The sequence below is a fragment of the Narcine bancroftii genome, chromosome 2 (genome assembly GCF_036971445.1).
Source record: "Narcine bancroftii isolate sNarBan1 chromosome 2, sNarBan1.hap1, whole genome shotgun sequence".
In the NCBI taxonomy this organism is placed as follows: Eukaryota; Metazoa; Chordata; class Chondrichthyes; order Torpediniformes; family Narcinidae; genus Narcine; species Narcine bancroftii.
Window position 1 is genome coordinate 144,850,797 of NC_091470.1, and position 22,815 is coordinate 144,873,611.

The following is a 22,815-nucleotide window of genomic DNA, read 5'->3' on the forward strand; positions in this document are numbered from 1 at the left end:
TTTCCCCACTGTGACCTTCCACAAGTGGCGTTGCATGTTGCAGTCATAACAAAACCAAATGCATCATCTGTGATTACAGCCATTTACTTTTAGCTCCATTGATTATTCTGTAGATACGACTTTCACCACCCGTGTTACAAAAGCAGGTCAGCATGTTCTTGATCTTTCAAGACTTTATATATAATCTTTATTACCTTTCACTGTGCCTGCATATTATCAAATGTGATCAGATAATGCAGCATCAACATGTACAATCGAGTGTTGCTTCTTCCATTATATTTACTGTGCCTTGCACAAAGCATTTTTTAAAATGCAGAATGTGATATAAAAATACAAACGTACTTTACACTTCAAATTAGCCTGGCAGATAAGAGGCAATTTATGTTGCTGGTACTTGAGGGAGTCCTCATACCCACTTAATTATATGTTAAAATGAGTCACTGCATTCAGGGAAGGATGAGAGAAAATTGAATGATACTGCAAAAAGGAGGGATGTTGGATTTTATTTCCCTACCTAATTATTGCCAAAAGATAATAAAAATCTTTACAGTGAGAGATCTATTTATTTAGACCTACATTCTGTATGTGCTATTAAACGGTATTCAGAAAGGTTGGCAAAAATTAAATGTAGACAGTGAATTGTAACCCTCTCCTCTAAAATTAACTCGTACAAATTCTATGTGGACTCTCAAGATCATTATGAAGAGTGACGAAGCTCCGTGAACAAATAAATCTGTTTTGAAACCAGCAGATTTCCTGCTAACAGAATTCCAAGCAAGTTTCCTTCAAAGGTTAACTGTGCAATTATAATCCACTTTTAAATCTACTGTTTCAAACATCCACAATGTTTGCACCAGAGTCTGCCCAAATCATAAATTTGCATTTGAAAACAACAACCTGCCCACGACATAGCAGCCTCTGATCAGTGAACCTTCCATTAAAAGGTTCAAAACACCCACATAAGAGTATCATTGTTATTTTTCAACTGAGAACCCATGGTATCGAGGGGACGAGCTCAAATCCAACCTCTGAGACAACACCTCCCACACTCCAGAGGGAGACTTGTGAGCTGGGTCAACTTGATCCAGAAACTTGATGGATTCACAAGCAAATATGCAGACCCGCCACATGGCAACATTCATCTTCGTCCACTCCATGTGAAGTATTGCTCCCCTGCAAGGCAATCAAGTCCACATGCCAAATCTGTCCATCTCCAGCTGAGCGCGAGCATACGTGTATCATTGATTGACACCAGAACTCCCCAGACTTGAAAAGGTTGCCCCATGACATGGATGATGCTAATTTGCAAACTCCAGAGAAAACAAATTCTCTTTCACAGAGTCAAGCCAAGAACTACAAACACCAATCCATCTACAATTGAGAAGGCCTCTAAAATTACTTGTACGTCGTTTTGTTCTTTTCCCTCAACCTTGGATATTAAATGAACAATACTTAGAAGATTCATGAAATTTAAAATTAATTCTTTCCAGAGTGGATGATTTAAAGAATCAAACCCTCCTCAAAGACACAAGATAATGAGATTAAAAGTCGTCAGAGTAAATTCAGTCACCCCCATTTTCAAATGGGAAAATCTAAGGCAAAAGTGTAACTACTCAAACCCTGGAGCACATTTTTTGAGCATTATCTCCAAAAATAAAAGTGTAAAAGCGTGAAGCTTTGGCTTGGGAATCTGGCTGGTACTTTGGTTTGTTACCAAATTGTTATCAAAGCAACAAAAAAAAAACCATAAGGGCATACATAAAAGTTAATGCCTTCAATCATTCAAACACATGAAGAATATTTTGAAGGTTCTTAACTAAAGGCGAAGAAATTACTGAACTCATTTTTTTGGTGAGTGTACAGCTGAGAATAGCTAGATTGCGACAAGACCACAATGTTCACGGGAAAAGAAAATGGTGGGATGAGGAGGATCAGTTGTGAAAGCAAGTTTCTAACCTTGTGGCCAGAACTTGTAAGTGGTCTTTCGGGCCAGGTGCTTACTTCAATCAAAAGCATGTGCATTTGCAATGTGTCAAAAAACTACTGTTGACAAGAAATGTCAGGTTGAAGTTTCAAAGGGAGCCTCAGAAAAATGAATGTACAATTGTTGAAGACCCGCACAACACAGAAACAGGCTCTTTGGCCCATTGAATCGTCAAACTCCCCACCCACCTCCACCATTCCTAATTTACTCTCACCTACCAACCCACCTTTTATGAGATGTTGGAGGTAGACAGGGAACACCCACTCTGTCACAGACCATGCAAATTATTATTGTCATCTGGGCTGCTGGACCTGCAAGCTATATTTTATGATGAAAGTGTGATTAAAAAGTGGTTATGATTTAGAAATTGGGAAGTGTAATGTTTATAAACTGTAGAACTTGTTTTAAGAACGTCTCTTGACACCAGCTTGATAATTGACATACAAATGAAACCAAGCATTGTCTTTTTTTCACCTGTTTATCCCATTGGACCCAGACTCTGGAGAGAGAGATTATCAATTGCAATCTGGCTCCAGTGTAAAACTATCCAGGCATTTTTTTAAATCCTTACCAATACATCAAGCTTTTGTTTGGTACAGAAGTTCTGTTGAAATTGGTAGCACAGTTAGCAGAAGGAAACCAGAAAAGAACAGGCCACTCAGCCCAGTATCTGTGGAGAAAATGGTGGAATCCATCATGAAGAGTTTCAAGGCACTTAGAAAATCCAAAATCAAGCTTGACCCTATTCATCTGTAGATTGAAAGGAAATCATTTTTGGCAAAGTTATTTGCACTCTTTAAGGATGCAACTAGCTGGATAGAAGAGCAACTTGTACATGGATTGTCAAAGAGCATTCCAAATTGTGTCATATAAAATGTAATGCCAACAAGACCGAATGAAGTTGTGGGTAAAACACCAGCCTTCATAGAGGATTTGGTTAACAGAAATAGAAAATTGTGACAAGTGGTTTATTTTTGAGTTAGTGGCATGCCACGTGGATCATTGCTGAGGCCTCAGCTATTTACAAACAATATATAAAATGATGGAGTGTACTGCAGCCAGATTTAATGTTGAGAAAAATGGATTAGAAAGCAAGCCATGAGCTGGATAGAAAGAGTGTCCTGTGGAATATGGATAGATGAAACAAGGGTGCAGAAATTTGCCAGATGGAGTATAAAGTGGGGCTATGTGAGGTCACCTCTTTGGTTAGAAGAATGGAAAAAAAAAACCACTTTAAATAGATATCAGAGAAGGCTATCAAATTATCTGGTTACCCTTACAAATGAAACAGAGCATCAGCATGTAGGTGCTGCAACAGGGAGGAAAAAAAGAACCGTGGCCTTTTTACAAGGGGAATGGAGTGCTAAAGGAAGGAAGTTTTGTTGTGATTATATGGGTTATTGGAGTATAATGAAGTTCCTTCCCCCCCCCCCACCCCACTGAAAGATATTGCTGCATGGGGAGCAGTTCAGAGAATGTTTATTAGCTTGATTCCTGAGATGGAGGGGTGACTTGATGAGGAACGGTTGAGCAGGTAAGATGTGCATCATTCTGCAGCACTTAGAAGGGAGACGTTCTTATTGAAACATAGAAGATCCATGAGGAATTGACAGGATAGATGCTGAGAGGGTGTTTCTCGCACAGATAGAGAGGGAATTTGGAATAATTGAGTATTTTTAATGGAGATAGGAGAAATTTCTTCTAGCAGAGACGTAAATCTTTGGAATTCTTATCCCTGAGATTGGATCATCGAATATGTTCAGGGTTGATATGGACAATTTTCAGGCCATATGGGAGTCAAGGGTTGTGGAGGTAAAACGGGAAAATGAAATTGAAGCCATGATCAGATCAGTCATTAAATCGTGGAACAGACGAGAAGTTCCAGATGGTCTCTTTCTGCTCTGCATTCTTATGCTCCTGTACTGCATCAATAACATTGATGGAACAACTAGATTCTGCAAATGAGCTAATAATCATGAGGCAGTCCTCCACTGAGTACAACCGAAGTAGGGAGGACAGGGATTGAAGAGAAAAGCATGCTGTAACTGGGGCCATCCCCACTGCTGAGGAGACTGGGTACTGCTTATGAAAGGCAAAACATCATAGGCCCAAGCAATCCAAGCCTGGAATTCCTCAGTAAGGAACCTTCCACAACCAGTGTCAGCTGCTTCAATTCCACCACTTGCGGGCTAAGAGTGAGGCTTCAATTTCAGTTTCAAATCCAATCTAATGAAATAGCTCAAGACGATCTACATTAGACTTTATAGATTTTGTTGGTAAGCAAATAGCCCTCCTGCAACCAAACGCCATGCATTGATCACCCACAAGAGAATCCTCAGCTAGTGTCCCCAATGGTCAATGTTATTATCATTCTTCAGGTCCTCCATTGAAATTAATCATGAACAGAGGTATAAATGAGACATTCTTGTCAAAATCACAGCTAAAGGTGGCAATGAGTGGCTGACCTCTTGACCATTCAAAGCTTTTTCATTCTCAAGAAGACTCTGATACTGATCATTGATGTCCCAATGCTTATATAAATTTCCACAGTATTTTACTCACTCAAATACCAACAGAGGACTTGTCAGACATTTGGTTCCTGGAATGCCAGCGATGGACTGTACCAGGGATGGCGTGCAGCCTTCCAGTTCTACTTTATAATTTTATAGTCCACACAAATGACTGATACTGGCAATGTGCCGAAAGGCCAGTGGGTAAAAGGTGCATTAAGGTCCCACTCTACACTCTACAAATTACCACAGAAAACAAGAAGTCCTCAAGACTTCTTGGGGACATGTGCCTAAACAAAGAATTTCCTTACCGTTCGGGGGGGTGGTGGGGGGGGTTTGGATTGAGTTCAAGAGTCAAAAGATCAAATTATCAAATTGCAACTCTACAATTCTCTGGTGAAACCACATTTAGAATATTGTGTTCAGTTCTGGTCACCTCATCACAGGAAGGATGTGGAAGCCATGGAGAGGGTACAGAGGAGATTGGAAAGTAAGTCTTGAGGCAAGGTTAGCAGAGGTGGGACTTTTCACTTTGGAGGAAAGAAGGATGAGAGGTGACTAAAAGGAGGCCTATAAGATTCTGAGAGGCATGGATAAGGTAGACAACCAGGTCCTTTTTCCCAGGGCAGGAGCAGCAAACACCAGAGGATATCTGTACAAAGTGAAGGGAGGAATGCCTTGCCAGGGGTTGTGGTGGAGGCTGAAACATGACGGGGATTTAAGATACTCTTGGATAGGCACATAGCTGAAAGAAAAATAAAGGGTTACAAGGTTGGATGGGGTTCGTTTTATTTTGGTCGAACTATATGAGTTAAATATGATACAAAATCGAGGGCCTATACTATGCTTTAGTATTCTACGTTCTTTGAATATAACAGTGGAGAGTTTTCACCAGAAGGGAATTTTATTTGACAGCAAAAGGAATTCCAATCAATTCTATTTTATTATAGTTATTATTATAAAATTCTTCAAATGATTTTACTTTGTAAAAAAGCTGGGGCAAAAAGTACAGCTGTCAGCCCTGAAAGATGAGTCTCAGGGCTGCACCTGGGTTGGCACAGGGCATCCATGCAGCAGCTGAGCCCTATGTTGACCATCTGGATGTTAAGGTCTCACTTCTCACCTCCTGCGGGATTGATCAGAATCAGCTGAACTCCCCTGCTCTGTTTGCCGCACACCTCTCACCACTCTAGAGATTTCTCTGTGGTAACAAGCTCAATGGTGGCCATCAGTCTGTCCAACACCAGCCCACAGAAAACACTATTTCATCAGAGATGCATGCTACACCACAATGCTGCAGGATGACTTGCACAGCAACGTGCAGTCTGATTTGGAGATTTATTTTAATGTACAGAGAGCAATGAACTTGTGAGTGTTTAAACTCCAGACCACAAGTTTCACAACCAAGAAGCACTGTATTAACTCAGTGCTCTGACGGATGGTGTTAGTGGAACAATACTAAAATCATCTGAGATAGCCATTACCTTAACAGCAAATAAAAACATAGGTGAAGAAGGGGCTTGGCACACTTGCTTTGTATCAGTCAGGGTACTGAATAAAATCATTTGAAGAATTTTACAATAATAACAAGAGCAGGGACATCATGAGACCACATTTGGAGTATTGGGTGCAGGTCTGGCCACCTAGTTGTTGGAAGTTTATTCTTAAGCTGAAAAAGGTGCAGGAAATATTCACAAGAATGGCACTCGGATTGGTAGGCTTGAATTTGGAAAGGAAGGGGAGGTTGGGACTTTAAGAGGGAATCTTACAGAGGTTTATAAAATCACAAATGGCATAGATAACGTAAGTAGTCGCAGCTTTTTTCACCACGGTAAGGGAATGTGATACTAGAGGGTATAGAATGAAGGTAAGACAGGACAAATTTAAAAGGAACATGAGGAGCACCTTTTGCCACACATGATGGTGATGAGCAAAGGGGACAATATAGAGGGAGGGACAACTGCAACATTTAAAATACAGCAAATGAATAGGAAAAATAATTAGAGGGATATGGGCTTAATGGAGGCCATTCCATCAAGTTTCAGAGCACATTTGGAATATTGATTCAGTGCTCCTGCTTCATTCCCAGGAGGATGTGATAGCTTTAGAGAGAGTGCAGAGGAGATTTACCAGAATGTTGCCTTGATTGGAGAATGAGTCTTATGAGGCAAGGTTCGGAACGAAGAAGGATTGAAGATGACTTAATAGATCTATAAGATTATGAGAGGCATAGATAGGATGGAGAGTCAGCACATTTTTCTCAGGGACACAGTAGCAAATATCAGAAGACATCTGTAAAAAAAAAAGTGAGGGGAGGAAAGTTTAGGGGAGATGTCAGGGTAAGTTTTCTTTTACAAACAGTAGTGGGTGCCTGGAATGCATTGCTGGGGTGGTGGTGGAGGCTGGTACAATAAAGTCATTTAAATGACTCTTAGATGGGGACATGTGGGTTATTGGTGTGAAGTAAGAAAGGTTTAGATTGTTGAGTAGGTGATATAGCTCAGGCCAACATCACGAACCAAAGGGTCTGTAAATGCTCTAAATGGTATCAGCTTGTGTTAGACAACTTGGTTGGCACGGACAAGTTGGACTGAAGGCCCAGTTTCTGTGTTGTAAAACTCAATAACTCTTTAATTTGTTGGAATAAAAATCACAGAGGAAGAGCATTTAAATGATGTTTGATTACCTCATCATCACTGTGGTATACGTTTAGGATCGGAAAGAGGGAAATAAGATCTACTGACAAAAATATGCCATCAGCATCCATTCAATGTATTGTCCAGAGATTTTATTGAAAATTGGCTAATTAACTACCATAATAAAAGGAAGGATTACGAACTGTGGAACTTTCTAATCGACAATGTTAAGGAACATTTAGATTCCAAGATTCCTTTAATGTTATGTAGTTCTACAGAGCAAGTAATGTTATGTAAAATTTCCTTCTGCCTCTCTGGCAGTGCCGCCATTTTTAAAAAAAGATTAACTCAAGATTTATACGACATGATGAACAGGAGGAGTCCTTGTGAACCACCAGGACTTTCTCAAAAGCACTTACCACTGGACCACATCTCTAGAATGCCAGTCCCTTTGGCATTGCAGGCATGAATTCAACAAACGAAGCTGAAATTGATGACTAACACGTCCTAGCATAAGGAGAGGGATGTCCAACCCACATAATACCCAGTTATACTTCAAATGCCAGGTGAAAGAAACATGTATAAAACTGGTCGCAGGTTGTCTTTTTGATTGAGGAAAGGTGCTTGGGACTTGGAAAAGCACTTCTGCTCCCAAACAATGAGAGAATCTGGTCATTTTTCATGTTTTTTATGAGAGTAGGTGTGCATGCTTTCATTATGGGAATGCAAATGATGCTCGACAACTGTTCTGAGTCTTCCCAGTGGTGAGATTGTTCACTGCCTAAAACAAGAAAGTGCAGCCTGGAGATATAATTAGTAGTGACGAAAACTAAATTTGAATTGAATTATAGGCTACTCTGAAGATAAGTACAGCATCATTAATGTATGGAAAACATTGACAGCCTGTGATGCTCAATTTTATTAACAATTCAGACCAAGTTATTGTCGGTTCTTCCTCTGGCTACACTCTTGATGCCAAAAACTTTGCATCATAATCCTGAAGTATTTTTCTCCCAGAGTAAAGCAGAAAATATTTTATACTCACTTTAAAAATGATCTTGCTGTATGGCTGACATATTTCACCATGCTGGAGAAACTCAGCTGGTCAAACATTTTACTTTATATAGCAAAGAAAAAGATACACAACCAATGTTTCGGCTGAAGCCCTTCATCAAGGTATGGAAAAATGTCGGCAGGCACCCAAACAAATACCCACCAGCGTGGTGTTTTTATTTCAACCACTGCGCCTGCAGACTTTCATGTTTTACTTTTCATATTTTAAAACAACATGACTGGAAATTTTATTTAAGTTGCATACACATCTTACTGGATAGTTACATGGAGAGGAGAGGACTGGAGGGGTATGGACCGAGTGCTGGTAAGTGGGACTAGGAGGGTGGGAATTTGTTACGGCATGGACTAGTAGGGCCGAACTGGCCTGTTCTGTGCTGTAAGTAGTTATATGGTTATATGTTTTGGTCACCTATCTACAGGAAAGATTATAATAAGATTGAAAGAGTGCGGAGAAGATTTACTGGGATGTTGCCCAACTTCAGGAAAGAAGTTATAGGGAAAGGTGAAAAAGGTTAGGACTTTTTTCCTTGCAGCGTAGAAGAATGAGGGAAATTTGATGGAGGTATTTAAAATTATGAGGGGGACAGACAGAATTAATGTAGGCAGGCTTTTTTCACTGAGGTTAGGTGAGACACAAAGCAGAGGCCAGGGTTTAAGGGTGAAAGGGGGAAAGTTTAGAGGAAACATCTTCACAGAGTGGTGGGAGTATGGAATGAGCTGAAGTGGTGAATGTGGGCTCAATTTTAACATTAAAGAAGATTTTGCACAGGTACATGGATAGGAGGGGTATGGAGGGCTGTGGATTTTATGCAGGTCAGTGAGACGAGGCAGAAAAATAGGTCAGCACAGGCTAAGAAAGGCCAAAGGGCTTGTTTCTGTGCTGTTATATTCCATTGTTCTAAGAGGAGCAGAGGATATCTTTGCTTTCAATTTTGAGCACCAAGAATGACGGGAGTGCGATTATTTGAATTTTTGCTGTATTGTGCTTTCAAAGCACAGGGAAGCATGGGCAATATATTTTGGATCAGGGTGCAAAACACATGGGTTACCTCACAAATTGGGTTATAAAAATGAACACAATAAGAGAGTAAATCTGCCTAAGAAGGTAATGGTGCCCCTTCAATGGCCTTCAAACAGGAAAAGTTAGCCTGAAATCTACCAGGAAAGCTGGTGGAAACTCAGTTACTTTGGACAGAAGTTGATTGTTTTTTAAAAATATAATTGGAATTAAAGGAAGTGGGTTTAGTGCATGAAAGTGGTGTTAAATAACAGGTCAGCCACAACCTTACTGAAAGGCATGAGGGATTTATGAACTAGAATCAATGTAGATATAAAATAGGGACAGGTTTGTCTGTTCTACATTGGATATTTACCATATGTTTTTTATAAGTAGTAATACCAGGAGTTAATACAAATATGGTGAAACCACCAGCAAAAGATTCAGCTAATTAGCATTTTCAGAGCAGGACGTACAATGAGAGCTGGATTTTCAGAATTTGGGGACTTCCATCCCTTTTTTCATTTCAGTTTTACAGTTCTGCCCCATTTTATTTCATAATATGAAGCACATTCTCTCTCAACTTTTGTTTTACTTGGAGCGCAATATTCCCAATTTTGTTCCTTCCTTCCCTCTGTGGGAATTATTTGACCACTCCTCCATGTCTGACAGAGCCACTGAGAATTGATGTTTCTTGAGCAGCAAATGCCATCCTTTAATGCTCTACAATACTGCAGATTTTGGACATGCTTTGCAATAACAATATCATTCAGTTCAATTTTGCACTCTGAAAAACAAATAGATTTCTTATTTATATTGGCTTTCGTTGTACAGGGACTGCACACTTGAAGAAAAAAAAGTAGTGAATTATTCATGAATAAAGGTGTAATGATGTACCTAAAAATGTAAGAAAGTCCTGATTTTTATTCAGAGTACCTCAAAGAACTTAATAAATAAAGAGTAGCAAAATTTTTTTTACAGCCCAAGGAAAGGAACAGTTTTAGCCTGATACAATTTACAAGTTCCTGTTGGGACAGCAATTTCAAATTTAATCAGCTATAAACCCAAGATATCCATTATTCTCTCCATGAGCGTCCCCACCCCCCCCCCCCACCCCCACAACCCCCACTTGCTTGCCGAGCCTCTTCAGGAAGAATTGCAGTTACGTATAAATGAATTGAACCAATGCTTCTTATGCAATTACAATCATTTGTATTTGTGTCATATAAATAACGATCAGAAGAATATGTTTATTACATTTCAGAGTACAGCTGAATGACATTTCTCATTTTCTGTCCCTCTTAGCTATCTTTCACAATTAACAGTAAATTTCATTGCTCTCTGCCGCAGTCTGCCATGACATAAATAAAACATTGCAGTAGTGAGCTGCCAGCTTTGATTTATAGAATGTACTGCAGTGAAATTGATGAAGTTTTTGTAATACTTCCATAACTTTGGATGAATTAGCATGTGTATACAACACCCACACAGAGATGTAGCAGTAGCTTCCTATCAGTACCTGGCAGTGTAGATAAATAAAGAGAATTTAAATATTTGGAACGTTCGGGTTTTAATAATACTATGGTATAATAGGAATGCATAGCTCTGGTTATTAAATGGAATATGTTTTTCACTTCAGTATATCATTCCCTACCACACAACAAAGACATGGAATTATTTAAGTCCCGTCTTTAAGTGGTTGTGTCACATCTATCGAACTGTCCATTTGTGAAGACAATCAGTGCATTGTTTAGTCACAAACCTCATACAAATTGACCTAATTCAACCATTTCAGGATACAGCATCAGCAAAAAGCATGCACAGCCAAAGAGGGAGCCAAAAATATTCAGAAATTCAGAGCTCTCTTTCAGTGTTCATCCCATTACATTTCCATCCAAACAAATATTTGTGATTAATTGAATAAGCTACATGTATTCTACAAATTTTTTGAAAAATTTGATTCATTTGTCAAATTTTGATTAAGTGCACTTGGTTGAAAAAGAATAAAATTTTCAATTTCAGTTTCACGACTTTAATAATAATCTTTTCATGACAGAAATTATGTTTGCTTCTGACTCAAGAATTAAAGTTATGGGGCTGAGTTTTATGTATGATTCACCTCAGACTTCAGTGAAAGGCCCAACACAGAGAAGACTTACAGTATTTAGTGCATTTACTGTAGTGTCATCACGGGATGCTGCCAGGCAGCCATCTTCTGTTGATCCACCATCACACATGCCTGCAAAGGCAGCCATACTCCTGCAGAACACACGCTGTATTAGTCGGCATGTAATACCTATGTTTATATTTCAAATAAATGGTCAAGACAGAAAATAACGACATTGAACAAATTATCTTTCTGACATTCTTTAATAACAAATGGAGGTTCCATCTAAAAGGAGGTGAATGCCACTGTACCTAGTTCAGACAAAGTTGTACATTTACAAATCGTCCAGCAATTAAACAATTTATAAACAGCAATATTAATTTAGCAATATAACTGACAAATTATCTTACAGAATCTTTTCAGTTAAAAACATTTGTATTTACTATTCCATTATTCAAATTGCTGCCAATTTAAGTCTTTAAAAATACAATTAATCAACATGTATGTGTGTGTGTATATATATATATATATATATAAAAAACACACACACACATATATTTATATTTTACACACATATATTTATAAACCTCTATGTTTTCAAGTCATGACATCTAGTTCAAGCCTGAAACCAGTATTTTGCAGTCGTGACAATATCTCTCTTCTGAATTAAAATAATTGAAGCAAACAAATTTAATTCTTGTGACTTTATTGTTCTAACATCCAGGAAATCAAGGATAAAGCAATGGAATAAGAATCAGAGGCGTCGACATTTTATTTTTGTAAGATTCAACCATTTCCTTCAATTCCAGCATTCAAACTTATCACCAATTTACCACATTGAAAGCAATAATTTGGCAGTAGGATTGCATGAGATTTTATATAACTTTTCACCTTGCATCCAACCTACAATATACACATCTCTCCCTTTTCCCTTTATTTTATGGCTCTCAAGTTGAAGAATACCACCCACCCCCCCTCCCGACAAGGGAGCAGCAGGATAACTCCTGCCAAATCAGAATCCCAATGGCCAATTATTAATTTTTTTTTCTCATCACTCTTTTCCACAGAATATTGAAAGTCATGTGGGTACCATACTCTTTACTTAAGAGTGAGATATGATGTGGGAAAATGTCCAACTGTGTTAATTTCACCTCCTTTCCTGAAGTAGAATCATAAAGGTAATGGAAACTGAGTTGCACAGTTACATTAAGCCTCTGTGCCAATCAAGAAAAAAGCAAGCTATCTTGCTTAATTTCATCTTCCAGCATGATCAGTAGCCCGCCCATTCTCATCGAAGTACTTTTTTTAATGTGAAAAGTTGCTGTCATTGTCAATCTATCAGGCAATGAATTCCAGACTGTGACCACCTGCTGGGAAAGAGGGTTGTCCTCATTACCCATCTATTCTTCCCATCAATTAGTTTAAATCTTTGCCATCTGTTTTTTTTTTGGTAATGGAAACAGGTCCTCTCTTTTCACTCAATTTATGCCCTGCATAATTTTATATGGTTCAATTAAATCACTGTTCACCTTTAACACCTGCTCCATAGCCAAGAAAGGTCAGCAACTCCTCTACTTCCTGCGAAGGCTGAGGAAAGTTCATCTCCCACCCTCCATCCTCACTACATTCTACAGAGGATGTACCAAGAGCATCCTGTGCAGAGGTTAATGAAGTCACTGGAAAAGATCATTGGGGGCTCTCTTCCTACCATGAAGGACATCTACAACACTCATTGCAGGCGAAAAGAAATAAAAATTATGAAGGACTCCACACACCCCTCACGTAAGCTGTTCTCCCTTTTGCCATCTGGTAGGAGGTACTGCAGCTCTCTGGTCTTTATGTCCAGATTGGGCAAGTTCCCCCCCCCTCCCCAAGCTATCAGGCTCCTGAATTCCAAGAACATGTGTGGGAAGGGTACCGTTGTCTTTTTATAACCATATGACAGTTTACAGCACAGAAACAGGCCATATCGGCCCTTCGAGTCCGTGCCAGTTCACATGAACCACTCCACAAGTTTCCCCCTCCCACACTCCACCCATATCCTTCCAACCCCCTCATATCCATGTACACATCCAACCTTCTCTTAAATGACAGAAAGGACCCTGCTGCAACTATCTCCTCTGGAAGATCATTCCATTCTGCCACCACTCTCTGAGTGAAGAATCATCCTCTAACATTTTTGCCCCCTTAACTTATGCCCTCTTGTTCCAACCTCCCCTGCCCTCAGGGAAAGAGTCTACTCACGTCAAATCTATCTATTCCCTTCATAATTTTAAATACCTCTATCATAACCCCCTTTAACTGTCTACATTCCAATAAATAAAGTCCCAGTCTCCTTAATCTACACATCTTAATATTTTATTTTTTCAATGTGTTTAACTTCTATTCCAATGTATTTATGTAAATATGCTCCATGGACCTGGAGAAATGTTATCTCATCTTTACCGTGCGAGAAGGTATAAACAATAAAGGTGACTTAACTTAAAATGAAGACAACCCTGGCTTATATAATCTTTCCTCTCAGCAACAATTTCCTAGTCCTGGCAACTCTGCAAGCCTCTGCTATACCCTCACCAATACAATCACATCTTTTTTGTATCAAATCCAAAGCATTAATATCCAACAAGTACCAGTCTACCACTGCTACTCAACTCAAATATTCTGGCTCTCCATGTGTTTAAATTAGGTAGAAGTTGTCTGCAAACTATTTCATTATGCAATGCAAGATATCTAAATACATCAAGTAATTAGTTAGACATTAGGACCAAAGCTCAAGGATCCCCTTCAACTCTCCCACAGCCAGTTGCCCAGAAGAAATTGTTGCTCTCTCAGGTTTATCAAACAGATCAGACATTACAAATCCTCTCCTTTGTATGGTTTAATTTTTAATTTTTAAAATAAATTTAGACATACAGCACAGTAATGGGCCTTTTGGCCAGCAAGCCCCTGCCCTTTTCCTCTGTACTTTGCATATTCCTGAACAGTTTGCTCTTTGGAATGCCCTTGATAATAAATTTGGGACATTGGAGCTGGTCCTGCTTCCTTCTGTGATAGTAAGGAAATTCCAGTACAGCAGATTGCTGTCAATTCATTCCTTTAGCCCACATAAAGAAAGATGCAGGAGGCCAAGACCACTCAGGATGTGCACATTCTCACTGATGAGATACTGCATGATACAGATGAAAAACATGCCAGAAATGGCACAGACAGAGATAACATTTCTTAAAAGCAGCAAAAATAAAGTCACTTACTATTTAAACCCACGATCAATTTGAACATGATCATGAGAATCTTCGTTCATTTTTTCCCCCTTGGAGGCAATTGCCTGAAAGTTCATGGGAAGGATTCGGCTTCCAGCACATTCTTACCTGGCTGCTCTCAGGTACATCAGAAGCTCGCAATCATTGACACCAGGTGTCCAAACCAGCTCCTCATGCTCTGTTACCATCTCACCAGTGGACAGGGGAAGAGGCTTCAATTCTGGAAGCTTAGCCTAATGAGAGGGAACATTTAGCTTGAATTATATTCAATGGAAGCAATGGTTTAAATGTAACAAAGGTTGCCCCGATCAAAGGCAATATTACAAACATTTTTCCTGAGCAAGTATAAACAGGCAGACAAAAATGAAGCAAGTCCATAAGAAAACAAAACTGTCCAAGGTTCTTCACTTTGAAATAGCTCATCACCACCTTCTAAAAGGCAATTAATGCTGGTGCTGTCAGCTGTGCCTGTATCACGAAAAATAAATATGTAAATAATAAATATTCCATCCTCAACTCACCTCTTTTTCAAGTGAGAGTGTGTGACGTCATGCTCTAATTTCTTTCCCTTGGTTGCCAATTTCCGCTCGACTTCCATTTCACAGGTTGAGTTAGTGATCAGTGTCTGCTACCAATGTTCCCTCTCACCATGCTTCCTTGCAGAACTTGACTATATTATCCCTCCCTCTCCCAGTTCCAACCCTCATCACTTCTGCTCTGATGATGCCGTTGGCCATATCAGTGCCTTCAACACAATTTTCCTTTTTGTCAACCACGAAAACTTCATCACAACTCTTCCCCCCCACCAACAATTGCATCCACTTGCACTTCAATCCTCACTCCTTGTTAAACAAGGACAGGATTTCCCTTGTCCTTACTTTTCTACCCACCTACCATTTACAATTATTCTCCAAAATTCCCAAATGCCACAAAGAGTGAAACATCTTTCCCTCATTTCTGCCTTGCAAAGGGACCATTCCCAATAGCAACATTGGTTTGTCTCCACCAATGAACACTCTCCCATTTTGAGACACCCTCTTCTGGTCATTTGCTTTCTCCTTCTCCATCATCCTGACACATTTCACATGTGAAGCAGTGATTTCAACATAATTTTAATTTCATATCATTTCAAACTACTCTCATTGCATTGTTTTCTCCACACAAGGGGCACCAAATGCAGACTGTGTGACTCATCTGTAGAATATCACTGCTCAGACCTCAAACGTGAACCCAAGCTTCAAGCTGCTTGTCACTTTGATTCTCTGTCTTATTCCTCTCTGTCCTCAGCCTCCCACTCTGCCCCAATTTAGGTCAATGCAAGCTTGAGGAACGACATCTCACACTGAAACTGGGCATATGACTGTTTCTGACACAAGATTCAGTTCAAGAATTTCGGATCATTAGATACTTCCATCTTTCATCTCATCCTGCTGCAATGATGTCAGATATTTATTCTGTATTTACATTACCTCAGAGAGACCCCTTGTTACCTTACTTTTCACCTGTGCTATTGTTTTAGTTTCCAAGTTCAAGTTTATTACAATCGTCCAATTGTATAAATACAACAGGACTAAATAGCGTTCTTCGGTCCTCAGTGAAAAAACATGCAAAAACATACATATCTACAAACAATTTAAATGCAGCACATAGTTAAAAATAAATAAATAGTAGAGAGATTGCATGAGCAGTTTTATCAGTCGTTCAGCATTCTCACTGCACGTGGGAAGAAGCTGTTTCTCAGCCTGGTAGTTCTGGCTCTGATCCTCCTGTATCATTTTCCTGATGGGACTAGCTGGAAGATGCTGTGTGCTGGATGGTAAGGGTCCTTAACGATTTTGAGAGCCCTCTTCAATCAATTATTCCAGTAGATCACGTCGATGTGGAGGGGGGGGTTGAGGGAGACCCCAATGATCCTCTCTGCTGCTCTTATAGTCCTGTGAAATGATCCCCGATCCATTTCTCTACAGCAACCTTACTGCACTGTAATGCAGCCAGCCAGGACACTCTCGATAGAGCTCCAAAAGTTGACAGGAAGGAGACCAGTAGCTTTGGTCACTTCAGTCTTCTCGGGAAGTGCAATCACTGTCGTGACTTCCTCACAAGTGAGATTTTGTGAATCCAGGATAGATCTCCACTTCAATGGACTCAGAGGAACTTTCCAATACCAATCTATTTCATGTGTAGTGGATGGTGATTGTCTCAGGACCTCCTGAAGTCCACAATCATCTCCTTTGTCTTGTCTACATTGAGACTCAGGTGTTATTCTCACACTATTTTCTACCTTTTATCAAAAGTGTTGACGATGCCAACTATTGTCTTAAAATTTCTCATATTTTCTGCTCTCCCCTCTTGTTCTTTGCTCCCACCTCCTGCCTTTCTGCACCCTAATATTTGTTTTAATACCAACATTTTTGTTGTTCCAATGATATAAGAACAAAATGAGATATTCTCCAAAGCAGTTGTCCAACATGAGAGATTCCAGCATTTTCAGATTTTATTTCTCATGGATTGCACTTGCTTTTGTTTTGCTACGATGGTCTTGTGTTCAAAGTTCAGTGCCATGAAAATATTAAGGAAGTCTCCATTTAGATTAAGATTTCTCTGCATGATGTTCCTTGGTGGCAAACTATCCAGTGCATGTTTTTTTTTTTGTTTTAAAAATGGTTTAACAACAGCAAAAGGTTTGTCAGACGAACTGTTGCATATCCAAGTAATGAAGCCCAAATGTTTAGTTCCTCCAGATCAATGGTCAATCCACATATGTAACAAATAAATGTCAGTTCATAATGCAAAAGAATAGAAAACAATACATCAGTAGGGGATTGACTTTGGGTGGGAAATTGTGCATACTCTGGAGGTTGGTGATTGAGGGCACATGGCATCAGCAATTCTGTCCCTGAAAACAGTAATAACACTCCCCAAAAATGTAATTTCCCCAGACATCAAGTACCATTTCCATCACTTTTTAGTGTAACATTCAGTAAATCATTAAATATAACCATTAAGGGGGAGAGTCAAATTATAAGACATTGCTGCTAAATTAATATGGCGATCATCAAGGGGTCTAATTAGCTTTATTCCAGTGATCATTGTACAGTTAATGCATTGCCTTTTTGGCAATAGCCTTTAATTCTTTTTATATTGCACATGGTTCCAATTTTAAAACAGATCTACTGACGTAATTTTCAATTTGGAACATTCAGCAAAGAATTTGGACAGGTATTGTGTCGCTGTGCATTTTATCATGCTTGAATATTTTATCATATTCATTTGAGGTCCCCTTCGGAAGCAACTAAATGGTCTTCAGGTAAAAAAAAAGCACTGCAAAGAAACCTCTGAAAATATCGTATTAGTGCTTCAGCCACACAATTTTGGGCCTTTCACTTGGTCTTTTTTCAGGGTTGTTGTGATCAAAGTGTCTTTGGAAAAGCACACATTTACTCCACCACCAAGTTTCAGGGAGCTCAAAATTAATTTACTACACCCTTCAACTGAAATGCAACTCTTCTTTTCCAAAGCAAGTATTGTGATGTCACACACCTAAACCACAAACTATTGATGCAAAAGGAATAGCGAGGGGTTTAAATTTGGAGTGGTTTGGTCTGTATTTTTACAAATTCACTGTCCTTTTCAGTAATGCACTCAACTCTCGCTAAATGGATCTCAAAAAAACTGCACAATATTAAAGCAGCAAAAAAAATCTTAAAGGTTGAATAATTTATGTCATTTTTATATGGAATAAAGGATTATTTAAAAGAATATTACAAACTAAGATGAGATGTTTTATTCATTTTTTTTCCCTTTTGTCTCCCATTTCTGAAGGAGTAAGGACTTCCTCTATTTCACCAATTGACATACTTGAAGTTCCTACCCCAAATAATGTGGGCAAGGCTTCACTAACAGTCAGCAATGGCATAAGAAAGTCTACTGCTGCTTCTTAAGAGCAGTATTAGGACTTGCTGGTGATAGCCACACACTGGTTTTGTTTAGCTCTGACAATGCATTTGATGCAAGACAACTCTGAATGCAATCAGACCTGTGTCTTCAAGGCATTATATATAGAGAATTGTTGCTGAGAGTGTGGCTGTGCATTGGACACTGCTCTCACTGATGAAGCATATGAGGAGCACCAGCTTTTGTTCCCTGTATTGTCAGGCTACCCAGTTCCTGCAGAACTCCATCTCCTTTGCTTGACTCTTGTTAGGGATTTCCCTATGGTAACAAAAAGTCAGTAGTCATCATTGTGCTGGTTATTATCGTGCAGACTCCAGGCTCCAAAGGGCAAGGCTAGCATAGCATTTAGAGCACAGTAACACAGTGCCAGCAAGTGGGTCCAGGATTCGAATCCCGCGCTGTCTGTAAGAAGCTTGTATGTTCTCCCCGTCTCTGATTTCCTCCCATTGTTTGAAATGTACCAGGGGTTGTAGGTGAATTGGGTGTAAGTGGACTCATGGGCCAGAAGGCCTTGTTACCATGCTGTATGTTTACATTTTTAAAAATAAATTTAAATTAATTTTAAAATCTCAAATAAGACTCAGGCATAAATAAATAAACAAATGAGGTCTTCTTCCCCCTTATCAACGTGATTTACTGTGATCATTGTTTTAAGAGAGCTCGCAAAATGAGTGAGGACCCCTCCCACCCTGCACACAGCAACTTCCAGCTACTCGTGTCAGGCAAGAGATCCAGGAGGATCAAAGCCAGCACCACAAGGCTGAGGAACCGCTTCTTCCCACAGGCAGTGAGAATGGTGAAACAACTCCCTCATGTCTCAACTTTTATTCATATTGTTTATTTTCAAACATCTCTATAAGACGTATATAAGTTCTGTGCATATGTATAGTTTGTCTTTATGTGTGTTTGCACTGTGGCCTGGAGAATGCTTTTTCATTGGGTTGTACTGTTACAACAGGAAGTCAAATAAACTTGAACTTGTAATGTTTGTAATGTGGAAGAAATTGCTGAACATACTTAGGCAACCTGCATGAATGAGAAGCTGGGATGACGATTCTGATGATAGGTCAGCCCCCTTAAACAATTGCCTCACTATCCACTGAGGCTGCCTAACCTTCAAAGCATTATTTGCTTTGATGTCTTTCAGTTGACACCAGCTAATTCAGCTCAGAGCAGGATGCACACAGCAGCCTTCCAGTTTGTACAGCTTGTATCAGTCTCCTTACCTACCAAGTTGATAGGGAGCTTCAAAGAATGTTATTTGTTTTATTTAGTTCTTTTTGCAATCATTTTATTTTATAACAAGCATTTCTTGCAACCTTAAATGACCTGCATGATGCCAAAACAATAGAATTTTTCTCTGCATGGCCTCTAAGCACAACGGGTAAACGAAAGGAGCAAATGCCTCAGGCAATATGAAATGGTTAGCCGAGCACCTTCAAGAGTGCAGTGTGCCTTCCAGCAACCAGCCAGAAAGTACAATTCCGCTGAATTCATTGAAAGAAATATGGAAGACCAAAACAGGAACATCGCTGAAGAAATTGAGCCTTGTATTTTGCAGGTGGACCCAACTTTGGAAGTAACATATTGTCCAAAAACATCAGTAATCAATCAGCTTATTAATTACATATGCAACTCTACTTGGTTACATGGCAGCTCAGAGAAGGATCAGTATATTTGAGGGACTGTTCAACCCCTCACTCAAGACCAATTAGGTTGCTATTTCCTAATTTCAATGAAGTTCAAAGTACAAATTTATAACACAAACAGCATAATATATGCTGTAATTTAAACCCTAGATACTCCATATTTCCATCTGAAATCCAATTTTTAAATACTGGCATAAAAGTCAAAGGACTTTGATGGGTCACTACACTCACCATCCCAAAAAAAGACCTCTATGGAAAGGGTAATTAAAGATTTCAATATCAAGAGTGATCACTCCCTCAGTTGGCGAATACATTAAGGATGATTGAATCAAAGCTGGATGGAGCTAACATATAATTTAGCCATGATATAAATGAATAGGGAAAGAAGTTCAACGACCAAACATCCACTCCTTTTGTCGTACATCTGTTGAAATATGTGCACAAGATGACTGTCATTACCACCATTGTCAACAGCAGAGAACAATAATTTAGTATCACATATTGCAATCCTATGGCCTGACACATTCTTAACTTTCAGAAAATTGAGAGGGGCTTTATACGAAGTCAAACTGCTAGAAAAGATACAAATTAAGGGAAGGGACAGAAGATCCCGTGGTCTCTAAGGAACAGCAAGACCCCATTATGCCTGAATCTACTTCTGTTGAAATGTCTGTTAAGGATCTTGAAGATAAGATATATTCTGTATCGAGTCACTTAGCTAATTTTGTGAACCTGTTTATTTCCAAGATTAATGCGATGGCGGAAGTCATTAATGGAGCTTTTAAGCTTGAAACCATTGAAAGATTTGAAATGTGTGATCAAGGTTTAGTCGATACACAGGATCAACTGCAAGATGAAAATAGAATAATTGAAACATTGCAGATCCAAAATTAAAATTTAGCAAAAAAGGTTGATTATTTAGAGAATCAATCTAGACGGAACAACGTGAAAATTGTTGGTTTGCCAGAAGGCATAGAAGGACCAGATCCAAGAAAATTTTTTACTGAATGGATTCCACGAGTGTTAGGACAGGATAAATTCCCTGAAGGTTTAATACTGGAACGTGCTTATAGAGTTTTAAGAAGAAAATCTTTTTCAGGACAGAATCTAAGATCTGTTTTGATCCGTTGTTTAAACTATTGTGACAGAGAGACAATTTTACGTACGGTTACTAGAAATGCCCAGCAAAATAGATCTTTGATGGTTCAGAATAATCCTGTTTTCTTCTATCAAGATTTGAGTCAAGAAATTATGTTTCAACGACGCGAATTTAATTCTGTGAAAGAACGGTTGTGGAAAAAAAGACATAAGGCAACATTCAGGTATTCTGCGGTACTGAAGATTTTTTAGGATGGAAATTATCCAAAGTTCTTTGACAATCCTAAAGAGGTTATGGACTTTGCTCAGTCTCTACCAATCATGCAGTTTCAGGAATGATGTAGTCCTTCAAGGTCTCCAAAGAGAGTAGAGATGTAAGGTGGGATCCAGATTTTTAAAAGAAATGGAAGCAATGGTGACCGAAGTGGTAATGTTGATTTAAAAAAATAAATCTTTTATCTTTTTTTTTGAGAAGAGTTTAAATAGTTTAAATAATGATGATAGTTTAATGAAATGGGAGTTGGGAGAGGGAACTGGGTGGGCACTAGTTTCCAGAAGTCATCAGCTACCTGTGAGTTATCTCACACCCAATATTTTGGGGGAGTTACCACTTTGGGCAGTTTAAACAGGAGGAGGTAGTTGTGACCTCCGACCTGTTTTTTTTTCTTTTTAATTTTTGGGTTAAGACATGAAGGTTTTTTTTAAATTTTTTTAAAATAAATATTTTTTTTTAACTCTTTGTTTTCTGATTGTAATGGAGAGGGAATTAGGAGGTTTTTTTCTCTCCTTTTTATTTCTCTTTTTTTGGGGGTTTTTTTTCTCTCTTTTTTCTTTCTTTTTTAAGAGGATGATGTCACAGAAGATAATAAGTCAAAAATTGAGGATGTTGAATTAGATGAAGAGGAGGATGAGGGGAAAGGTGATAAGAAGAAAAAGAAGAAAATTAAGTACAAATACATTGAGGGAGAAGAGTTTAATAAAATTAAGTTAATTTCGATAGAGAATTTTGAAGATGTTATAAATGAAGAATATGGAGAATTTTATCTTTTTTTTCTTTTTTTTATATAAGGGGAGGGGAAGGGAATAAAAAGTTTATCTGATTGTTTTTCTAAGGGATGTTTTTGTTCTCTCGATGAATTATAAAGGAAACTTGGTTTTAATGGAAATTCTGTATTTATGTATTATTAATTATGATTTTTTTGTATAACAGATATGTTGTTGATATATGATTTTAATATTTGAACTTCATTTTAAAGTGGATTTCATTTCTTAAATACATGTATTTTGTTTGATTTAAATAAATGTTTAAGGGTATTATTTTAGTATTGATTTTTTTTTGTTGTTAGTAATTTTTTTTGTTGTTAAGTTTTATCCTTTTTTGTAAGTGGGGTTTTTTTCTATTTTATTTACAACATTGTTAATTAATTCTTCACTCTTTATTTTGGGGGGAGGGTTGGACTAATTTTAAATTAGATGATTAATGTTGTGTTATAATTATTGGGGGGGTTAATTTGTGTAGTTTAATGATGTAGTATTCTAATTTTTA

General features: G+C 38.5%; 1 protein-coding gene across 13 annotated transcripts in view; it reads right to left on the reverse strand.

Annotated features, from left to right (window-relative positions):
* rerea (arginine-glutamic acid dipeptide (RE) repeats a) overlaps positions 1 to 22,815 on the reverse strand; it is a 502,370-nt gene that overhangs the window by 165,058 nt on the left and 314,497 nt on the right. For 12 of the 13 annotated variants that reach the window (XR_011351646.1, XM_069918381.1, XM_069918382.1 and 9 more), the window contains 2 exons: positions 14,677 to 14,801; positions 11,361 to 11,460 (listed from right to left, as the gene is read on the reverse strand). The exons of the other annotated variant lie outside the window; for it this stretch is intronic. Coding sequence is in view for 11 of the 12 variants with exons in the window: in XM_069918381.1 (XP_069774482.1) it covers positions 11,361 to 11,460; positions 14,677 to 14,801 (225 nt within the window). In the remaining variant the exon portion in view is untranslated. The remainder of the gene's footprint in view (positions 1 to 11,360; positions 11,461 to 14,676; positions 14,802 to 22,815) is intronic. 13 annotated transcript variants of the gene reach the window in all.